Source organism: Artibeus jamaicensis, unplaced genomic scaffold, assembly GCF_021234435.1.
Source record: "Artibeus jamaicensis isolate MK-2021 breed Jamaican fruit bat unplaced genomic scaffold, CSHL_Jam_final contig_354, whole genome shotgun sequence".
Taxonomy (NCBI): Eukaryota; Metazoa; Chordata; class Mammalia; order Chiroptera; family Phyllostomidae; genus Artibeus; species Artibeus jamaicensis.
Window position 1 is genome coordinate 15,550,469 of NW_026521803.1, and position 19,813 is coordinate 15,570,281.

The 19,813-nt window shown below is 37.8% G+C and overlaps 2 protein-coding genes across 3 annotated transcripts in view; both read right to left on the reverse strand.

The window, feature by feature from the left end:
• Positions 1 to 6,346: 6,346 nt before the first annotated feature.
• The window catches only part of DSC3 (desmocollin 3), a 48,617-nt gene continuing 35,150 nt past the window's right edge, over positions 6,347 to 19,813 (reverse strand). The window contains exons 13-17 of one of the 2 annotated variants that reach the window (XM_037156796.2): positions 18,702 to 18,926; positions 16,490 to 16,608; positions 11,577 to 11,828; positions 9,816 to 9,858; positions 9,651 to 9,738 (exon numbers count right to left, since the gene is read on the reverse strand). In XM_037156796.2, coding sequence (XP_037012691.2) covers positions 9,832 to 9,858; positions 11,577 to 11,828; positions 16,490 to 16,608; positions 18,702 to 18,926 — 623 coding nt within the window. In that variant the 3' untranslated portion in view covers positions 9,651 to 9,738; positions 9,816 to 9,831. Of the gene's footprint in view, positions 9,739 to 9,815; positions 9,859 to 11,576; positions 11,829 to 16,489; positions 16,609 to 18,701; positions 18,927 to 19,813 lie in introns of both variants that reach the window. The other variant, XM_037156795.2, reaches the window with a different exon arrangement.
• LOC119057863 (40S ribosomal protein S15a-like) lies at positions 18,961 to 19,424 on the reverse strand. The gene has a single exon (XM_037156797.2). It carries the CDS (start codon positions 19,399 to 19,401, stop codon positions 19,006 to 19,008), a length of 396 nt encoding a protein of 131 aa, XP_037012692.2. The 5' UTR covers positions 19,402 to 19,424; the 3' UTR covers positions 18,961 to 19,005.

A 19,813-nucleotide genomic window follows, 5' to 3' on the forward strand; every position in this document is an offset into this window, starting at 1 on the left:
GAGGGCAAACATTAGATCTGAAATCTCATCAGTGTCACGGCTGTAAAGACATGTTAGAGGACAAGTTAGATTCCCATTATTGCAAGAGGAACCAGATGCTAAATGCTGATATTGGCAAGTTAGGTTCTCAAAAACACTTGCTGGCGGTCCGTGCCTGTTCATGTTTTCTTTTGATATTCCAAAGTCATTCACATGGGGCTTCCATGGTGACATGCAAACGAGGGGATCTGCAAGGGGCAAAGCTGGGAGGTTAGCTCAGTTCTAAGTCAGGGAGGCAGTAGAATAAGATTTTTAAAAAAGGAAGACAGAGAAGCAGAAATGAGGAAGAAGAAAAAACTGAGTAGAAGAAAAATCAAAGAAGGAAAGGTGAAGAAAGAAGAGGAAGAGGAAATGAAGACGAAAAAGAAGGAAGGGGAAGAAGAAAGCCTTTTATATGATTCACTTCACCTAATTATGGATAGTATTATAACTCGTGTCTCATCCACTCAAAACACTCCAACAGGCTGTTAACTTTATTCCAAGTGAGATCCTAAACCATTCTATTGTGATAGCCACAGAAACCTACTTGATCTGGTTTCTCACTAGGACTCCTCCTGTCCACCTCCTCCCATACTCTCTGCTCAAGATCAGCTGCACTGGCTTCATAGAACTCACCAAGCAAAATTGGAGTATTTGTGTTACACGTTCCTTTTCCCTAGAATGTTCTCTCCCCTTCTCCGCATGCATATCCACACAGCTTGCTCACTTACTTCCTTCAGGTTTTTGTTCAAGTGCCACCTAACTATAAGGGACTTGTGTAACTACCCTTCATAAAATGAAAATCTCCCATTGTTTTCTATGCCCCTTATTCTGCTTCATTTCTTTATATCATTTGTGGCTGCATGTCATATTATACATGAATTGACATTATTATCTGCCTCCCCATTCTTGTTGGTTGGGATTTAATTGTCATGAGAACACACACTTTGAGTATTTTATTCATTGTATATGTTTAGCATCTGGAATTGTGCTTGGCATGTGGTAGTTGACCAAGAAATAATTGTCAATGAATAAATGAATGAATGGTCTTACTTTAGAAAATAAACTAAACATAGTGACATTGAGTCATTTAGCCACAGCTTACTTGGCAAGTTGAATACTTCTGCGCTGAGCCAACAAGGTTTGTTCTTATTCAGAACATAAATGACATTCACATTTGAAGCTTATGCTTTGTGTGTGTGTATACATGTGTGTTTGGGGGGGTGTCTTTTATTTGGATAATTGTTAGAAGGGTGTCTTATCCTCATTTTCAAGATAATCATTTCATTGTTGAATGCTTGCTACACACATGTAGGGAGGTAGGAAATTAGTCTGATCGGTCACTGAAGATGATTTTCTAACAAATATACTCAGAAAGAGAGGTTCAAGGAAATCACAACCTTTTCAAGAATTGGTAAATGTAGCTCCAAAAAAGTCTTTTTTAAAAGAGAACATGTGACCTGGAGCCAAATATCTCAGAAGTAAACTCTTCACTCTGATCCCCGACTACATGAGGTTGCATAAACTCTTTGCAACGTGGACACAATTCATGTGTAGAAGAATAAAAGAGAAGCCTAATTTCACTCTAGTAAAATTTGTATTTTTACTTCATTTTTGCTGCCCAACTAAATAAGGAGAAAAGGGAGTGTCAAGACAAGGACAAATGAAGCTGTGAAAACACATTGACACATTTTCTACATCTGAACTTGTGCTCATGGGTATTATTTGTGTCCTAGATTAACACATGCATAACAAAGAATTTCTTCTTATAATCTTGTGGAATCAAGAGGGTGAGGCAAGGCTTCCTTTGGAAGAATACAGTGTTTTGAAAATTGAATAATGAAGGTATTCATACAAAACTCTGAGACACCATTTTCATTGTGGATCAGATATATACAGCTTCATCAAGTTCGAATCACAGAACAAAAATGCAAATAAATCAATTTGATTCTAATCAAATTCTCAACACCTTTTCCCCTCTACTTTGTTTTTTCTCCTTCTAGGGCTAAGATACTTAAGCCATTTTCTTGCATTTTCCCAAATAGCCTTATATCATTATCCTTTATCTGCTTTACTTTGCATATGATGAGTCATATTAAGAATAAAACCCATGAATTTCAATGTATTAGGAATCTCTGTGTGAAACTGCACTTTACCCTGCAACCTGTCACATCATGTCACAGAAACTCCCATTGTCTATGAGCCAGAATGTTGATGTCTCGGCACAACTCTGTGACAGTAATCCAATTTACCTCTGCAGGCCCAGTCACTTCTACACAGGAAGTGAATTTACTAAGGTCAAAATGGCAATCTTTCAACAAACTAAGTGTATATACACTGCTATCACCCAGCATATATTTACCTTAATATATTTTGAAAGAGAAACAAAATCAATTACAATTAAGTGGCAATTTAGTAACAAATATTCAGGTTTTCTTCTGGAATCATATTACATCCATTAGCTTTCCCTGATGTCAGCTAATAACACTGACTGAAAATACCCAAAGTGCTTATTTTTCTCCCACGATGGCTGTGCCGTGCACAGGAAACAAAGAACAACTATAGAGAAGGGGTTGAAGGTATTTTTGCCAGCATTTCACTTTTCTCAAATTGGCTTCTGAAGATCCTCCTGCTTTTGAAGTCACATGTAATAACAGCGTGTGTCTCTGGCATTTCCCACATGTTTGTGCAGGCCCAGACTGCACTGTAAGCACAGGACAGGCCTAGGAGACGGCAGGGTGTGCCCCAGACTCTTGGGTAAGATTCCTGAAAAGGAGCCAGGGATGCTGGGAGCCCGAGGCTAAGGCAGAACACCAAGCCTCTCCCACCTTGAGGACTCATGAAACTTACCACACCCAAAGAACACCATAAACCAGTTTATCCTGAATGGAAGTACAGTGCTTGTCTTTTTTTTTGTTTTCCCCCATGTGGTGAAACGCACCCAGCATGAGATCGACCTCCCAACGAATGGTTATGTGGATAGTATTGTTAACTGTAGGCACAATGTTGTTTGTATAGGGGATCCCCAGAACATTTTCATCTTGAGTGACTGAAACTCATACCCAATGGAAGGGCAACTGCCTGTTTTCTCCTCCCAGCAGTCCCTGGCAACCACCATTCTATTTCCTGTTTCTATGAGTTTGGCTACATTTGATACCTCATCTAAGTAATATCATGCAGTAGTTGTCTTTCTGTGACCGGCTTGTTTCACTTAGCATGATGTCCTCAAGGTTCATCCATCTTCTAGCTGTGACATAGTTTCGTTCTTTTTTGTGGCTGAATGATACAACCACTTTAGAAAATAACATGGCAATTTCTCATAAGATTAAATGTGAAACTACTATATGATCCAGCAATCTCATTCCTGCCTACTTATCATGAAGAATTGAAGTTAGAATCTTGAAGAGATATCTGTGCCCCCATGTCAAGCGCAGCACTATTCACAACAGCCCAGAGGTGGACGCACCTAAATGCCCATTCATGGATGAACAGGTGAAGGAAATGCGATGTATGCACATATAAGGAAAGTACGATTCTTAACTATCTTTCAGTAATCTCCAATTGCTTCTTTGTTTGACTAGTAGGTAAGAATCTGGGTTTACTTCTTTTATATTCCAGAAATAAAGCTCCTTTCACTTTTCTTTTACTCCGTGTCAATTTCAAGTCCTAATTGAGCCAAAATGGCCGAAAATTAACCTGTCATTTGAGATTTTTATCTTCACGCCCATTTTCTGTAGCCGAGTGTAAGGTTCACCTTCTCCTACGGAGTACCCGAGGAAACTGAGTAGAAGGAGCATATGATGCTTATTCATTGACTCACACAGGTGGCCATTAAGGCAGCTGCTAATCTAATCCCAGCCACCTGGGTGCCTGAGACCTGGCGTCTGTATGTGTCAATTCTATGGCACTTGACAGAGCATATAAAAAACACAGAAGGATTTAGTTTCATAAATGAGATGGGAGTTTCAGAGTAAGTGCAAAATATCAGAAAGAAGAACATAAGATTTCCTTAGGTATTATAACCATATTTGAAGGAAAAATATAAGGGTTTTCCAACCATCCCCATTGCCCTCCCCTCCTAACCCCCCCCCCAGCCTCCTCCCCACCCCCCCCCCCAACTGCCCATCCATATCTGAATCACATGCCTTCTCTGCCTTCCCAGGAGCATAACTGGGCAGCCAGCCAACCAGGTCAGGAGGGAAATGCATAATAGGTACTGGCAAAGATAATAGTTACTAAGTAGATAAGAGGCTGCCACTTTTTTGGTTAATTTATTTTTAAGCAGCGGATAGTACTTTAGCATGGGTCCCTCTTGGTCGTGAAGGTAAAAAGTCTGGACAGGGGCACCCTGGAGGTGTCCGGTGGTGTGACACAGAAAGCATTCCAGCACGGCAATGTAGTGCACGCGTTCAGCACAACTACACTGCAGAATGGGCTCTAGCCAGCACGCCGGCTGCTGTAGAGGGCAGAGAGACAGAAAGATAGTCAAGAGCACAGATCTATCTTTGTAGCTCAGAATGAAACAGAGGATAAAGCAAGTTTTCAACTTGAGTTTTCATTCTTGAGGTCATTTTACTCTGTATTTTTGAGTATAGGTTTTAGAATTATGCCCAGATTGATAAATTTCTGTCCAGAAAATATTTTCCAGTTCATATGAAATTAAGGCATTTTGATTTTCCAAATTCTTGTACGGCAATGTTAAACTCTTTACAACTTTCTACTATGTTTTATTAGAATTATTTTAATAAGACTGAATTTTTATTTATATTTTGCAAAAAAGTATTGATTAATTTGCTCAATAGATATTTGTATGAAATTTTACTGATTATAGCACCTGCACTGTTTTCTTTGGGACCATTTAGCCTGGCCAATTTTTATAGCTCTGATTTTTGCCAAAATATGACATTTTAAAAAATATCAGTATTTTAGCCCTGGCTGGTGTAGCTCAGTGGATTGAGCGCGGGCCTGCAAACCAGGCAATTGCAGTTTGATTCCCAGTCAGGGCACATGCCTGGGTTGCAAGCTGGTTCCCTGCAGGCCAGTTCCCAGCAGGGGATGCATGAAAGGCAACCATACATTGATGTGTGTCTCTCCCTTTTTCCTTCCCTTCCCCTCTAAAGATAAATAAATAATTTTTTTAAAAATCGGTATTTTAAAATTAGTATATCAGTACTAATATTTTACATTAGTATATTAGTACATATGGTTATATTTATCATCAGATCTATTTTTGCTTTATTACATTTGATTTTCACACAAACAAACATACTCACTTCGAATTTGCAAATGCTGATGGTTGTATTGGTTTCTGAGAAATTCTGAACATGGACTTTCAGATATTGTAGGATTTCTTTCCAAAGTAAAAGGATGAAAAAAGTTTTTAACTTCAGTGAAAGAAGCCAGACACATAAGCACATATATTGTGTGATTCCACTTACGTGAAGTGTCCAGAATCGGCAAACCCACAGAGCCAGAAAACAGACTGGGGGCTGCGGGGGGCAGAGGGAATGGAGACAGGCACAGGGACGGCTTAAAAGGCCCCTTTCTGAGGAGCTGACAACCTGCAACTAGACAGTGGTGGTGTTGCGCAGCAGTCTGAGTGCACTGATTACCTCTAATGACACACTTCAAAATGAACAAAACAGTGAATTTAAAAAAAATAAGTAAATGAAAAATGAAAGATATGAAGCTTAAACGGATGAAATCAGAATAACCTGCCAGAACAGAGAGGCCTACAAACTCCACCTGGATCTCGGTTTTCTAAGTCGCAGCCACCTTAACAGTTTCTGCCCATGCGGCCAATGTGACTTTTAATGAAAACAAGTCATGAAGGAGCTGTCTAGGGCTCAGATTACTCCTTTAAAAAATTCACACGCTGGCAATGTTCCTTGTTCAAAATGAACACAAAATACAAATCAACTGTAATTCCATTGTCTGGAAATAATCTATTCAGGTCTTTTGTTCCCCACAGATGCATAAATGTCCAATCCCATTTCCCCAAATGAGATTAGACATCGTTTTATAGCATATTCAGCTCAATAATTTTACTGCCTATATACCTATGACTTCTGAATCTTTTACTATGTACAGGCAATATTCTACATGTTTTAAATGTGTTAATTTCATGAGGTCAATATTGTTATTTTGATTTAAAAAATGAGAAAACTAAAAAAGAAGATAAGTAGCTTTTCTAAAGTCCACAGAATGAGGAAGTGAGAGAGCCAGGAGGCAAATTCAAACAGTCTGACTCTGGAATCCACGCTGTTCACTCACCGTGACCCAGGATTTAACCAAATCAATTCTCATGGACACTTGGAATTTATCCAGTTTTTTATTTCAAAAAAGAAAAAATTCAACAACATTCTTGAAACCAAATATTTACACACAAAAAAATAATGACCACAATAAAAGTTTTGAAATTTAAGCTGTAATTCAAATTATATTAGCATTTGAAGCTATTGATACAATTCATAAATTCTTGAAGCGGTCAGCCTTACATTTGCCAGGAAGCCGGTGCTGGAGCACAGACATCTGGGGAGAAGATTCACTGTGAGGCACACAGCACCGTAATTCAGTTGTAATTAACACTTGGAAGTTACACATCCTCTAAGTTGCAGAACCAAGGTTGGACTATCACTTGCTTTTTTCTCTTTCATCCTTGCTTTCTTTTTTAACTCCTAATGTTTCCCCTTGACTACACTGCTCCTCCAAGTAGAATCCTGCATCAGCCTTTTATTTCTGGTGCAATCTGTAATCACAACCACTTTCTAATCCTTCTTTACTCAAACAAAATCAAATGATAGGTAGGTAGGTAGACAGATAGATGGAGCGATAGGTAAAGATAATCATTTGCCCCAAATAGTAATCCCCCCAAATAGTACCATATATATTAATAATGTTAACAATTTACCCATTCTCTAAGATATTCTCCAGTAATACAATAAAGGCATTACTGAGAATCACTATTTCTATGCCAGTCTTAAGCACACTTTTATAACATATTTACCATGGAATAATTTTATTCCTGAAAATAATAAAGATAGGAATCAAATTAACATTGTGTTTTTATGTCCTGTATCCATAAATATTATTTTATGCATCCAAGTTTTGCTTTTAACTTGCCTTGTTTCTTTCAAAATAAAGTAACTTCTTAATAGCAAAATTAAACTCTGTTACAAATGTTTCAAAACAAACCTCACTGCATTTTATAGTTAACTGCTTCTTTATAAACATAAGAAAAAACAACCTGTACCTGTACATTAAAAATTGAAGAACTAGAAAATCAAAGCTTTAAAAAGATACTTTCTTTCATACTAAAACAGCTTAATTTTCACCTTACACATATGAGGAAAGAAGAATACCACATGTTAACAATGTTCCTATTAAAAATAAGAAAATCTTAAAAGGAAATTACTCTTTCAAACGTGTAAGTCTATAAAAATCTAGGTTTCAGGAGCAAATAAGAAAACCCAAAATGTAGCACTGAATAAGAATTTTACAGCACATTTAATTGAAGACCTTCTATCTTAGGGACCAGAGGGCGACAGAGGAGTGAAGCATTTCCCATGGAGGCCCTGTTTGTTCTATACAACCAGTTCAGGCCCATCCTGTAATTGCCTTCAGACTCATCATGCAGTCAGCCCCACTCTGGCACTCCACACTCCAAACAAGGTGAGGCCCAGACAAGGGTTAGTAATCCTGCCCCCAAATCAAATGGCAGCTGCCAGAGGCCTGAGTAAAGACAGAAAAGGAAGCACCTGGCCTAGGAAAAACTATGAAGCAAACAATGTTACATTTTTGGGCCTCTCTTCTTGCCCCTGAAGGCCTGAGTTTTCATGATGGTCTCTGACTTGTCCAAACCCTCCTTGGGTTTGTCCTCACCAAAAGTTCCCTTTGTCCCCATACACACACACACACACGCACGCACACACACACATATATACAGTCAGTTCAAACTATAGCCTATAGAAGCTGGCCACTTCATGGGCTAGCTTCATGTAAACTGCAGGTTTATAGTTGTGAGTATGCAAAACAGAGTTTATTGTTTTATGATTATTATTATTATTACTTACATTACAACAGAAAATGTACTTTTGCCCCTGTATTTCTAGTCCAGTTTTTAAACTATCACTTGAAGTAAGTATACAACAATGTGATTAGATTTACCATAAATTTAGGTATTCATTATTTTACGTTTATGACTTTACTGCCTTAAAGTATTCCACTGGCCTTCCAGGGGCTCTATCATAAACAAATTTGGGAAGCACTAAATTGAAGGAACACCTTGCAAGATACTGACTTCCACCAAGGGGTTAAGTTTCCCTATATTCTTTTGATTCTTTACAGCATTTTGTAATATCTACCTGCCTTAATAAGGAGTAATGCATTTTATTTGAAAATGGCAGTGAATGAAAATGCATGCTTATCCCTCATTGCTACTCATAATAATGATAGGAGTCTGTTTTTTCAGACTACAAAGCATAACTACAATCCATCTAAGAATAACATATTCTAATTTCAAATGGCTACTAAAGAGGAAATAAGAGCCACATGTGCTAAAATTGCAAATAAAAATACAAAAGTACAATACTCAAGAGAAGAAAAGCAACATTTTTTCAGCATAATTTTTATTCCTGGCAAGTTTTTGATAGTAGTCCTGAATCTTGGGGCAAAAATGGTTAAGATTAGGGATTATGATCTCAATAAAAAATGTTTAGTATTTTTCATTCAAATATGGCAATAACTCTCTGTATGTTGAATACAGTTTTGTTTCTTGAGAATAAATGAAGTTATACTCCTCATAATAATCTTTTATAAGCCATAAAGCACTTTCAAAAGCATAAAAATAACAATTTCTTGGCTTACACTTTCTTAGCGTAGTTTAAAGTTGTGGCTATGTATTTTTGAGACCTCTATTAAGGCAACCAAGCACAGAAGACTGCTCCTCATTATCTTATTGCTAACCAGAAAGAAAACAAAATTCTAGAAATCATAGAAACTACTGACTAAGTACTACTAATATTTTAGAGCTAAAAAAAATCCAGAAAAATTTGCCATAGTATTTGAGATAATCCTATTCTACTTAAATCTAAACCTGGAACCAGAACAGAATTTCAGCCCAGAGAGCTGTTTTGTTATATCCAATCAAATACAGCTTAGCCATTTGTTGGACTAATATTTACCCAACATATTTATTGGAAAATATCTATAAAGGAGAACAGATCCTTTATAGACCTTAAATCCAATTTGATAGCATGAGATTTGCCAGTTATTTATTTACTCAGCTTTAAAGGAGGCAAACATCTATTTTAACATTTCAACTTTGTGAAAAAGATAAGCAATACATTGCTTGGAAAATATTGTACAAATTGGTAATTGACACAATTCAAAATTTAGAAAAATTCATACAGTCATATTCATATCTATATGTATTTAGAAATGGATATCAAATGTTACAGTATCCCTTTTGGAAATATTCAGAAATGTTAGACAAAATCACGTCTAATTGCATCACTGTAATGTTTATCTTTTTGTGCATGTTTCTGCTAATGTAGTAAATTTAGCTTCCAGGTTATTTAAAAAGTCCAGACCTTCTTCTTCCTGTTTGTCACTGCAGCAGCCTACAGAACCAACTGGAGACCCTCTTCCTTCGTAGTTATACGTGAGGACATAATCTCGAGATGAGAGGTGGTCTTCGTTCTTATTATATTGGTGCAATTTCTGTAAAATAAAACAAAGGATTGCATTATTGTTTTAAACACACAAACATATAAACATAAAATTTATTTTTTATTTACCTGGTATGTTTAATTTTTAACCAGTGTGTCCTCTAATGGAGTCCTACATACAAAAAATGCACATGATTGGTCTATATCACAACCATACCATAAAGTCAGTATACTTTACATTTCTAGTAATCCATACAAATAAAAAATTAGGTAGGCAAATGTCACATTTAAGTACGTTTAAATTATCATGGAATGTTTATTCCTAAATTTTATGTCTAGAGTTCAGGCTAGCCCACAGCACGATGCATTAGGATTTTGAGCTTCAATGGTCACATAGTCCTTACTTTGAGTCATAGCTCTGGTATTAACCAACTAGCTATCTGACTCGGAGCAAGTTACTAAATATTTTTGTCTCCCTTTTCTCAAGTGTAAAATGGGAATATAGACAGTGACCATTTCCCAGGATCATTGTTAAATGATGAAATAGTAGTGTATGAAAAATATTCTTATTATTCCAGGCACATAGTAAACAGACAATAGATGTTAACTATAATCACTACATATTTTGTGCAGTTAGAAAGTAGATAAGAATTACATCATTGGCTTCAGAATCAAGTTTAAAAGACAGCCAAAACGTGACAAAACAGAGATGTACAAAAACTTACAGTGAAATTCAAAATAACATAACCCACATAGCAAAATCTGGCATTGCAGAATGGAGGGGCCAGGCACTCAGCCACGTCTCCCTTCCCATCCATTGCTGGCCAGTCTCCTCACCTGTCAAACGCTTCTGCCTCCTCCCTTCCTCACCTGGGTGTCCTCCCTCTCTAACCCGAGCTCATTTGCTTGCTTTGCATTAGCAAACGTCTCCCTTCTTAACCATTTTAGCCTCACATCTCATTCCTTCATGTGCACATTGAAAACCACACCTAAGAGTGCTTTCTTAAGCTTTCTGTGTAGAAACAGAAAACTGAATGAACTTCATGAAAAAATGTGCAGCGGACATAGGATAGGCTACAGCGGAGTCACAGAATGTTGCCCATTTGTGGTCCGTGGATTAAGGGCTTCCGGTCTTTGTCTTCCAAAGGCACTGGCTTCCTGAGATCAAAGAAGTGAAACCTTAGAGCCAGAAAGAAGTTTAATCCAGTGATTCTCTGCCTGGGCCGCACATTTGAATCACCTCAGGAGCCTTGGGGGTGGGAAAAAGCCAAACCAATTAAATGAGAATATTTCGAGGAGGAACACAGGCATTAGTATTTTTTTTCAAGGCTTCCCAGGCGATTTTGATGTGCTATCAGGCTTGAAAATCCCTCATTTAGCCTCTCCTTTCTTTCGCTTCTTTGCTTTCCTCTGAATAAAACATGTTATGTTTGCATCATGCTTTTACATTGAAAATAGTTCAGGCAGGTCATATTATTTAATGTTAATCCTAGAATTATGTACAGATGCTTTGTTTTCATAGAAAGTGGATATTTGATTTGGGAAGTTTTATAATTGTGAGGAATTAAATTTTTTTAGTATTCCTTATTGAAAACGCTTGTGAGGTAAATAAATACACAACTAAAATTAATGTAAGTTAAGTCAGGGATATTTAAAACCTGCAGTTTTCATGACATTTTAGAAATTAAAATAACAGATGAAATAAAATTTCTTTTATATTAAATAATGTAACGCAATCAAAGAGCAAGGCAAAAATAATTGGAGAGGGAGAAAGAGATCGTGAAGAATATCAAAAAGCAGTTTCTTAAAATATGTATGTTAATACGAATTCCCTGTTGTCCCCCACTTGGACATTTAAATAATAGAGTGAAATCGCTTAAGAAAACTCACGTCACGAAGATGAGGCTGAGTGAAATTGTGCCACTCCGAGTAGGTGTGTCTGGAGTTTTCCATTTCCACGTGTCCCCCCCTGCAGGAATCCAGGGTGTGATGGTGACTCCGGCCCGATTCTAAGGTGTGGTGCCCTCCTTTCACCATTTCAATGGTTTCCAGACCTCCGTTTTTGACTCCTGACCCCATAGTACCACAAAAGCCATGGTTAGAGTTGTTGACTGTCTGGGTCGTAAACCCATTGGCAGAGCACTGAAATAAAATAATAAAATAAAATAAGCCATTCCTATTGGGAGAAACTGATTCCAAGAAAAGTCACAAGAAAACAAGGGAAGAAGAACATTTATGCCATCTTTTATTCATTCATTAATTAAACAGACATGTATCACTTTTCAACTATATGCTCAGTCTAAGAATGAAAATATAGGGATAGTCATTCAGTGGCTCCAAGAAGCTCTTATCCCAGTGAGGCAGAAGACAGAAAATTACGTTAAGAATGTGATTATTCTGATAAGCAGGTAAACAGAGAAAATACAAGCACAGAAAAAGAACATCAAAATTTGAATCCAGAGAGATTAACTGTAGTAGACTTGGAAAACTGAGCTGAAGCGCTCCTACTAAGCAACAGGAAAAACACGCTCCCTGCAGGAGGGTCTACAGACTAAGGTGCTCTAGGGACCCTCCACTTCAGCCTGCTGAGCCTGGCTACCACATACAACTAAGAGAGAGAGAGAGAGAGACAGAGAGAAAGCAGGAAAGGTTATAAAAGGCCAGAGGACACAGAGATCTGCATGCCATGCTAAAAAAATGCAGACTATGCTGAGATTATGAGGGCTCAAAGAAGCATTTTCATAACAGGGGAGAAACATGTTTTTGAAACCATTCTAGGCAACAATGTGACAGACAAATATGAAAGAGATGAGTTTAGTGTCATGAAAATCTGAGGGGTCACTAAATGATTCTAGGTGAAAAATGGTAAGGATCTAAGCCAAAGTAGAAGCAGCAATGATGAAAAGCAGATGCTCCGTAGAGCGGTGGCTGGATGGGGTCAGGAACACTTCCTGTGTGTTCTGCTGTGCAACCAGATTGATGGTACAATTCACACTTAAGTGGGAAAGAAGGAAGTGCGTGTGAGTAAGAAGAGAGTAAGCAATTCGATTTTGAACATGGTGAACTCGAGAAATGTGTGGGACGTCCAACATGAGTACTGAATATGGGGATCTGAAGTTCAGGTGAGAGATCTGAGCTGGAGGCTGAATTCAGGGAGTTTTTTCCATGTAGGTGGTGGTCGAAGCCACAGGAATAAATGCCATTACCCAGAGGAAACTTTTCTGAACTAAAAGAAAAGAGGGCTAAGAATAAAACCACAAGAAAAATCCCACTCTAAGGGGTGGACAATTGATCTGGAATAACCAACAGAGGGAAGCAAAAAGGCATGACTCTGAAACTATACAAAGAAGTAAGGTATGGAGGTCCATAACCAAAGTAGAAAAAAATCAAAGCAGGATGACAATGGGTTCACATAAAGGTAGCATCCACCAAATTCAAGTAAAAAACGTGGACACTGGTGTTCTTTGTCAAAAGGAATTCCAGAGTGCTAGGTGAACAGGAAGTAAGATCACAGAGAAATCTAGCATAAATCTTTCTTTGCACGAGTTCAGTTTCAAAAAAAAAGATAGAGAAGGAACTAGAGAACGTCCACACGGGTGAGAAACTTAGTGGCAATGGTCATCTCAGGGCATCATTTCTGAGTATAAACTGTATGGTCATGACCAATCTCCAGACCCATTAGGCTCTTCTGGGCCATCCTCTTGACAACCTAATTTTTAAAAAATTTAATATGCAGAGTCTCTAACTAAACTGGAAATTTCCAATTTTAGATGATTTACTGAGCCTGAAATATAGCCATAAAAAGTCACACATATTATCTCACTGTCTTAAAAATATACATACCGGAAAAGAGAACTGAAAAGTAGCCATTTGGTGGCACTGCTACCCTAGATTTTTTGCTTTGGTTGCTGCTACAGTACATTTCTATTCCAAAGGGAGAAAAAATGCTGATTTTCAAATTTCCTTCATAGTATAATTTGTCATTAGGAATACATGGTCAGAGAGCATATTTCTAAGCTAACGGGAGGGGAATGGAAAATAAACTAAAAGGGAGGCTGAGTGCACACTGCTGTCTGATACTCCCCTCCCTGGCTCCCCCCTGTCCCTCTCACTCACCTCCAAGTGCACTCCCCAGAGTCTATATCCTCCCAGGGTATCAACAACCTTGCAACAACCTTTGCAACAACCTTGCAAAACCACTGTACCAGTGGTTTTCAGATCTACTTTTCCAGCCCCAATTCCTAATACCATCTCGTATTCCTATGACTTAACCTCAGATGCAAAAGTAAAGTCATCACTTTTACTCATTGTACTAGAGTTTCTATATTCACTAGGAAATGTTACATTTTGTAAAATTAGGGCTAAAATTATGTTCTGGCACAAATTAATAATTCCAAGTCCTTTTAGGAAGGGTTCCCAGCAGAGAACAGGCACACGGGTGTGAGAATAATATAGTGAAGTACCTGATCGATACTACCAGCTCCAGCATCAAATGGCAAAGAACAAATATTAATTAAAGTTCATTCATTCCATGCTCAGATATTAAATAAGAACTCACTATTTATATAAGGACTATCAAAGTGATAAACCTATTTTCTGAATGGACAGATAATGACAGGGTTCCACATGTAGATACATCAAATATGGATGGGCTATGATTTTGTATGAGGGTGGGGAGGAAATGAAAGTGAGAAATTGTTGATGAGAAAGTAATCTTCTCCCTGAGACATAAAAAAAGCTTGATATATCATTATTGTCCCTGGCTATCACACCTGTCCCTTTGACTCCACTTTTTATTTTGTTACTCAAAAGTAAACAATCTCATCATTTATAAATTGAAAATAGTTTTTAATCCATCCCTAGTTTAATATCCCAATTACCATTATCCTAGCAATATCACCCTTAAACTTTCCGAAGCTCTCAATCCCTTATCTTCCCCATCCCTAAAGCCTTCCTGTTCCCGACGATCTCCCCGCTGATTCATCACTCACATTGTTCGGCTTACATGCAGAAAAGCCTTGACTGGCTCTCCCTTTCCAAGAGATACACCTGAAATCCTTCATGTGGCCCATACAAGTCCCATCTCCTACTCCTCTCGTATACACTCTCCCACAAAGCCTAACTTAGGTCTCCCACTTCTGTTCCAAAACATCAACTTTCCTATTCCAAATACGATTTTCACCATCTGTTAAACAATCTCTAAATTTTGTTTTCTTTTTTTATTCAGTAGGCTCTTTCTTTCCTCTTTAGCTATTCCCAACATCTTTTCACTTTCAAACACTTCTTATTCACAGAGTGACATGTACTTCTTTGACCAGGCCTCCCCAGTAGGTGCAGATGTCAAGAGAACACTTCCGTAGCATAAGCCTCTTTGAACTCAGACACTGCTCTATCATACTGATGCTAACTAATGGGTTACTGTCCTGTGCCTACTTATTTTCCCTGTAACAATAGATTCTTTTCTCATAAACACACCAAAATCTTTTTGGAGAAAGAACATGCCTAGACAAAGTTTTAATGCACTTCCGCCAAAAATAAGAAGCATAGTGCCAAGAACCTCAGAGGTCCCCAAAATATACAAGGAAACAGATTGGCAGTCATCTTCCAATCTCCTCCCACCTGCACAGACTTTTTAAAAAATATACATCTCTTTGATAGTTTCTTCATTTATCTTCAGAGCTTTTAGCAAGTTATTTTTTCTTATTATAGTCAAAGAGAAACATAACATCTGGAAATATACACTGTAGAGAGCAGCCAAATAGATTGTTATTATAATAAATTTATAACATCAAAGAACACACTTTGAATTGTAACACTAGAGAATAGAAAAACGGTAACTGAAATAATACATATGGTTTTATAACTGTGAAAAATTCATAACTGTGGAAAACTCTAACAATGGGGAATTGTAACCCACCCCACCTTCTTTTGACACCGTTCCTGTAAATCAGGGCTGTCAAACTCCTTTTCACCAGGGGCCACATCAGCCTCGCAGTTGTCTTCAAAGGGCAGAATGTAATTTTAGGACTGGATAAATGTAACGATTCCTTAACAGTGAAGCGAGATCTTAGTGCTGCCACCAGGTAGCAATGAGGTGCCAGGCCGATAAAACAAGGTGGAGGGTGGGATTCGGCCCTCAGCTTTGCGTTTTCCGCCCGTGCTATAAATGCTGACTCTGATTAACATGTAGCTTGTAGATGGACAGCATGTTTGTATAACAATCCTAGGAACTAACTTCAAAAGATAAACTTTGACTTTCAAGTATCCCAGGTCCGGGAGATTTGCTGACCTGTAATCATGGAGTCAAGGTGACGAGAAGCTGGGATGGGTAAACCAGGATGATGCACCCCAGACCATCTCTTGCCTTATTGGAAAGGACTGTGCTAGTCTGCACAGAGAGAACTCTGCAACCCCCTCCCTTGATCTCCTTGTTCTGCTCCCCTCTCCCTCCTTATAAAAACCTCTGCTTCCACTGAGAGGGGAGATGGGCTTTGAGATGTAAGTTCCCATCTTCTAGATGGCTGGCATCTGAATAAACCACTGCCCTTAACGTTAGCACCAGCCTCTTGAGTACTGGCTTTCAAAGTGGCAGGCTGCTGGACCTGCGTTCAGTGACAGTTTAAGAAGATAATTAAATGCCACTACGTGAATATTTAAATATTGACAGAGAAAATACTTATGCCTATAAAATCTTATCCAATTAAAAATATAACTAAACTTCTAAATTTCAAAATAACTTCATGAAGATGAGTTAAGAAATTATGGGAAATATTCAGAGATATTCATTTAAGAAAATTACTTACCACCTTATCATCTCCAGGTGCTTCTGTGTTTGATATAATTAAATTTTGCTGTGCCAAATCTTCTGGAAAACCTTTTTTTCTGGCACCAACAATTCCACATACTAAAGTTAGCAATACAGCTGAGTTTGGAAAAAAGTGGATACACAAAGTTTAACATACATAGAATAAAATACCGATCTTTTGTATCTTATCACCTAAAGTGCACAGAAGGCAAATAAAGCCAAGCATGGTGTCCCATGAATCATTTTGACCTTTCTAAATTAACAGACTATGATTTAGCTTATAGTTTAAAATTTGGCATGATCGTAACTATATTTTGATGATTGTCCCTTTAAGAGTTTGAGTTCTACCCAGCATACTAAAAGATTTAGAATCATGAATTAAGTAGGACATTTTTTAAAAATCACTGACATCTATTTAAGACAAAGACTTTAAAGAGATTCATTGATTCACGAAAAAATGGTTTGCCTACAAGAAAGAATGACAAAACGTGTTTCCCAGAATACATTCTTCTCCAAGTATCTTAGTTAACCCTATTCTATATTTTTTTCTATTCAGAATTTTCTTTCTACATGATACTTATGGGAGGTTAAAATCTGTGATAATAAAACTAATAGTAATAACATTTTTATAATATTCTACAAGCTGTTATGCCAGAAACTCCCAAACCACAGCCCCAAATCCAGCCTCCATGTGTTTTTGTAAGGCCCATGGGTATGGTTTTTGTATCTTTAAGTGGTTGAAAAAACTTGGAAATAAGAGTTTACTCTATGTGAAAATTATATAAAATTTCAATTTTAGTGTCTACAAAGTTCTACTGGAACACGGCCACACCCATCATTTAAATATTATCTTTGCGGCTTTCTTGCATTCAGGGCAGATATGATTGGCTTTATGTGAAACCACGTGGCCTGCAAAGTTTAAATAAATACTCTCTAGCCCTAGAAAAAGTGTACCAACCCCTGCCTGCTCTGCGTGGCCCCTTGTGACCTTCCCCCACCGTTTTTCACCCTGTTCCCCTCTTTTACTGCTCTCTACCTAGACTGGTCTTCCTGCCGCTCCTTCGTTTCCTCAAGCATACTTTCACTTTAGCCCGTTGAAACCGACTTTCCCTCCTGTCTGAAAGCTCCTTCCTCAGGTACTCTGCTGGACTGACTCACCTTTTCCAAAAATCATCGGTGATAACTTTCACTTAGGCCTGATCTAACCATTTACTAAAATTTCTCATACTCATCCCATACACATTCTACAAGACGACACATTCTAATTATTTTGTTCCATTTTTTCCTCCACAGCATTTACTCTGTCAGTTTACTATCTCAAGACAGACCGTTTGTTTTTATTTTTGTCCATTTTGTTTTGGATGAATCCTACGCATCTAAGACACAACTTTGGCATATCATAGATGTTCAATACATATTTATTTTGTTGAGCTGATAAAAATAATGAACACTTACTAGAAATACACCATATAATATTGTAAGCTTTTCACACGCATTGACTAATCATCAGTGCTACTCCATAGAGTAGGCTACTATAAGTATCCCCTTTTACAGATGAGGAAACTGGAGCACAGTTAAATTAACTTTCCCCAGGTCACATGGCTTGCAAGTGATAAACTGGGAACAAACCCGGACAGTCTGATTCCAGAGTCTTGCTCTTACTCACTACCCCTATCACAGAACAAAGGAACAACAGCTAATCTAAGCTGGAGGAATGGGTGGGAATAAAAAGAGAGGAAAAGATATGGTACCATTGGGAACTAGACAACTGATGAAGAAGAGATTAACAAAATTCAAAATTAGCAAGATAATATGGAAGAAGATATATTGCTGAACTCCTTCCACAAATCTGTGGCTGAATAGTGAGAAGGCATGAAACAAAAATGGCTTTTAGTGAACTTTCCTAGAGCAGAAGTTTTATGACCAAAAAGTACTATGACCAAAAAGTAAAAGTTTTTCACTGACAAATTTAGGACAGTCTAAGAAACTGTCAACAGTTCTGTCCAAATGTTAAACCTTTTATCTCAAAAAGGATCTTGCTCCCCTTACAGAAAATAGTCAATCAGGGCTCAGATACAAATAATACAAAAGGAATTAGTAAAGGGGACTCGCGCCTGATAGATGGTTGGACAAGATTACACTTTAAAGGCCTTTTCCTGCACTCAGATATTTATTATATATTTTAACCTTAAGTAAGTAAAAGGACTTACAGAAAAGTAACGCTATACCCAGCAGTATGGCCAGGATCGCCCATTTTCCAAGTGATACCCCTGTGGTTCTCACAGTCCTTGCGCACTGACTTGGATGAGTACAAGCACACAGGTCAACTGTCAAGGTTTTTGTTGCAGATTGACCTTCTCTGTCTCTTACAGTGATGGGAATATAATATACATCAACAGCAGCATTTTTGTTATATGAAAGACGGGCAGCTGTATCTGAAACAAAATAGAAGAATTATATATATATATATTTTTTTCCATTGAGGCATTTTATTTGCATATATGTATTACATCCCTAGAAAAAGAATCCCAGGATTTTCCCTCCTGTGTGTTTTCGTCTTGCTTCTTCATGGTCCATGATGCCCGCTGAGGTTGTCAGTACAATGAAACCAAACTGACGGGACGGAAGCAGGTTGTTCTGCCATTTTTCTAGATCTTTGAGTTGCACATCAAATCTGGGGCTGATTACTCCACACTTGTTCAACCTGCCGGTAAGGTTTACAGCAATTTTCCCAGCTCTGTGGTCATCAATAATTTCAAATTTGCCAATGTAGCCATGCTTCATCATCACAGTTAAAAACCGGATGATGACTTTGGAGCACGGTCTGATAAGAACCTGGCGTTTGCCTCTCTTTTCAGCATTGTTGATACTCTTGAGAGCGTCAGCCAGGACATTCATGCACACCATCATGGCAGCACGGAAAGAAGAATTATATTTTTAATGAACATGTATTCCCCCCTTAGCCTTTGTTTCACTACACCTGATTGTAAAGATCTTATTCCCAAAGAACCACCTGCCACATGAAAATGAACAAAAAGTACATGACTATCTTGAACTTTTTCAAGCACTAACATTACTGTAACTTTTCAGAGAGGAACTTAAAGAAACAATTTGACATTGGAGTGACCTAGTAACATTTCAACATTTAACATTCCCTCACTTTCCCCTTATTACAAACTAAGAATGATAAACTGACTTTAAACATACACTTCACACATTTTTCTGTAGTACCAGTTTGTGATACTCCTAAAGAATTCACACTTATAAACCAAGGATGCTTTAAGTTCACATTCTCTTATCCATTTACCTTCTGGTACCTGTC

Coding starts and splice junctions, on each gene's coding strand:
- LOC119057863 (XM_037156797.2), bottom strand. CDS start 19,401: ATGATGGTGTGCATGAATGTCCTGGCTGACGCTCTCAAGAGTATCAAC.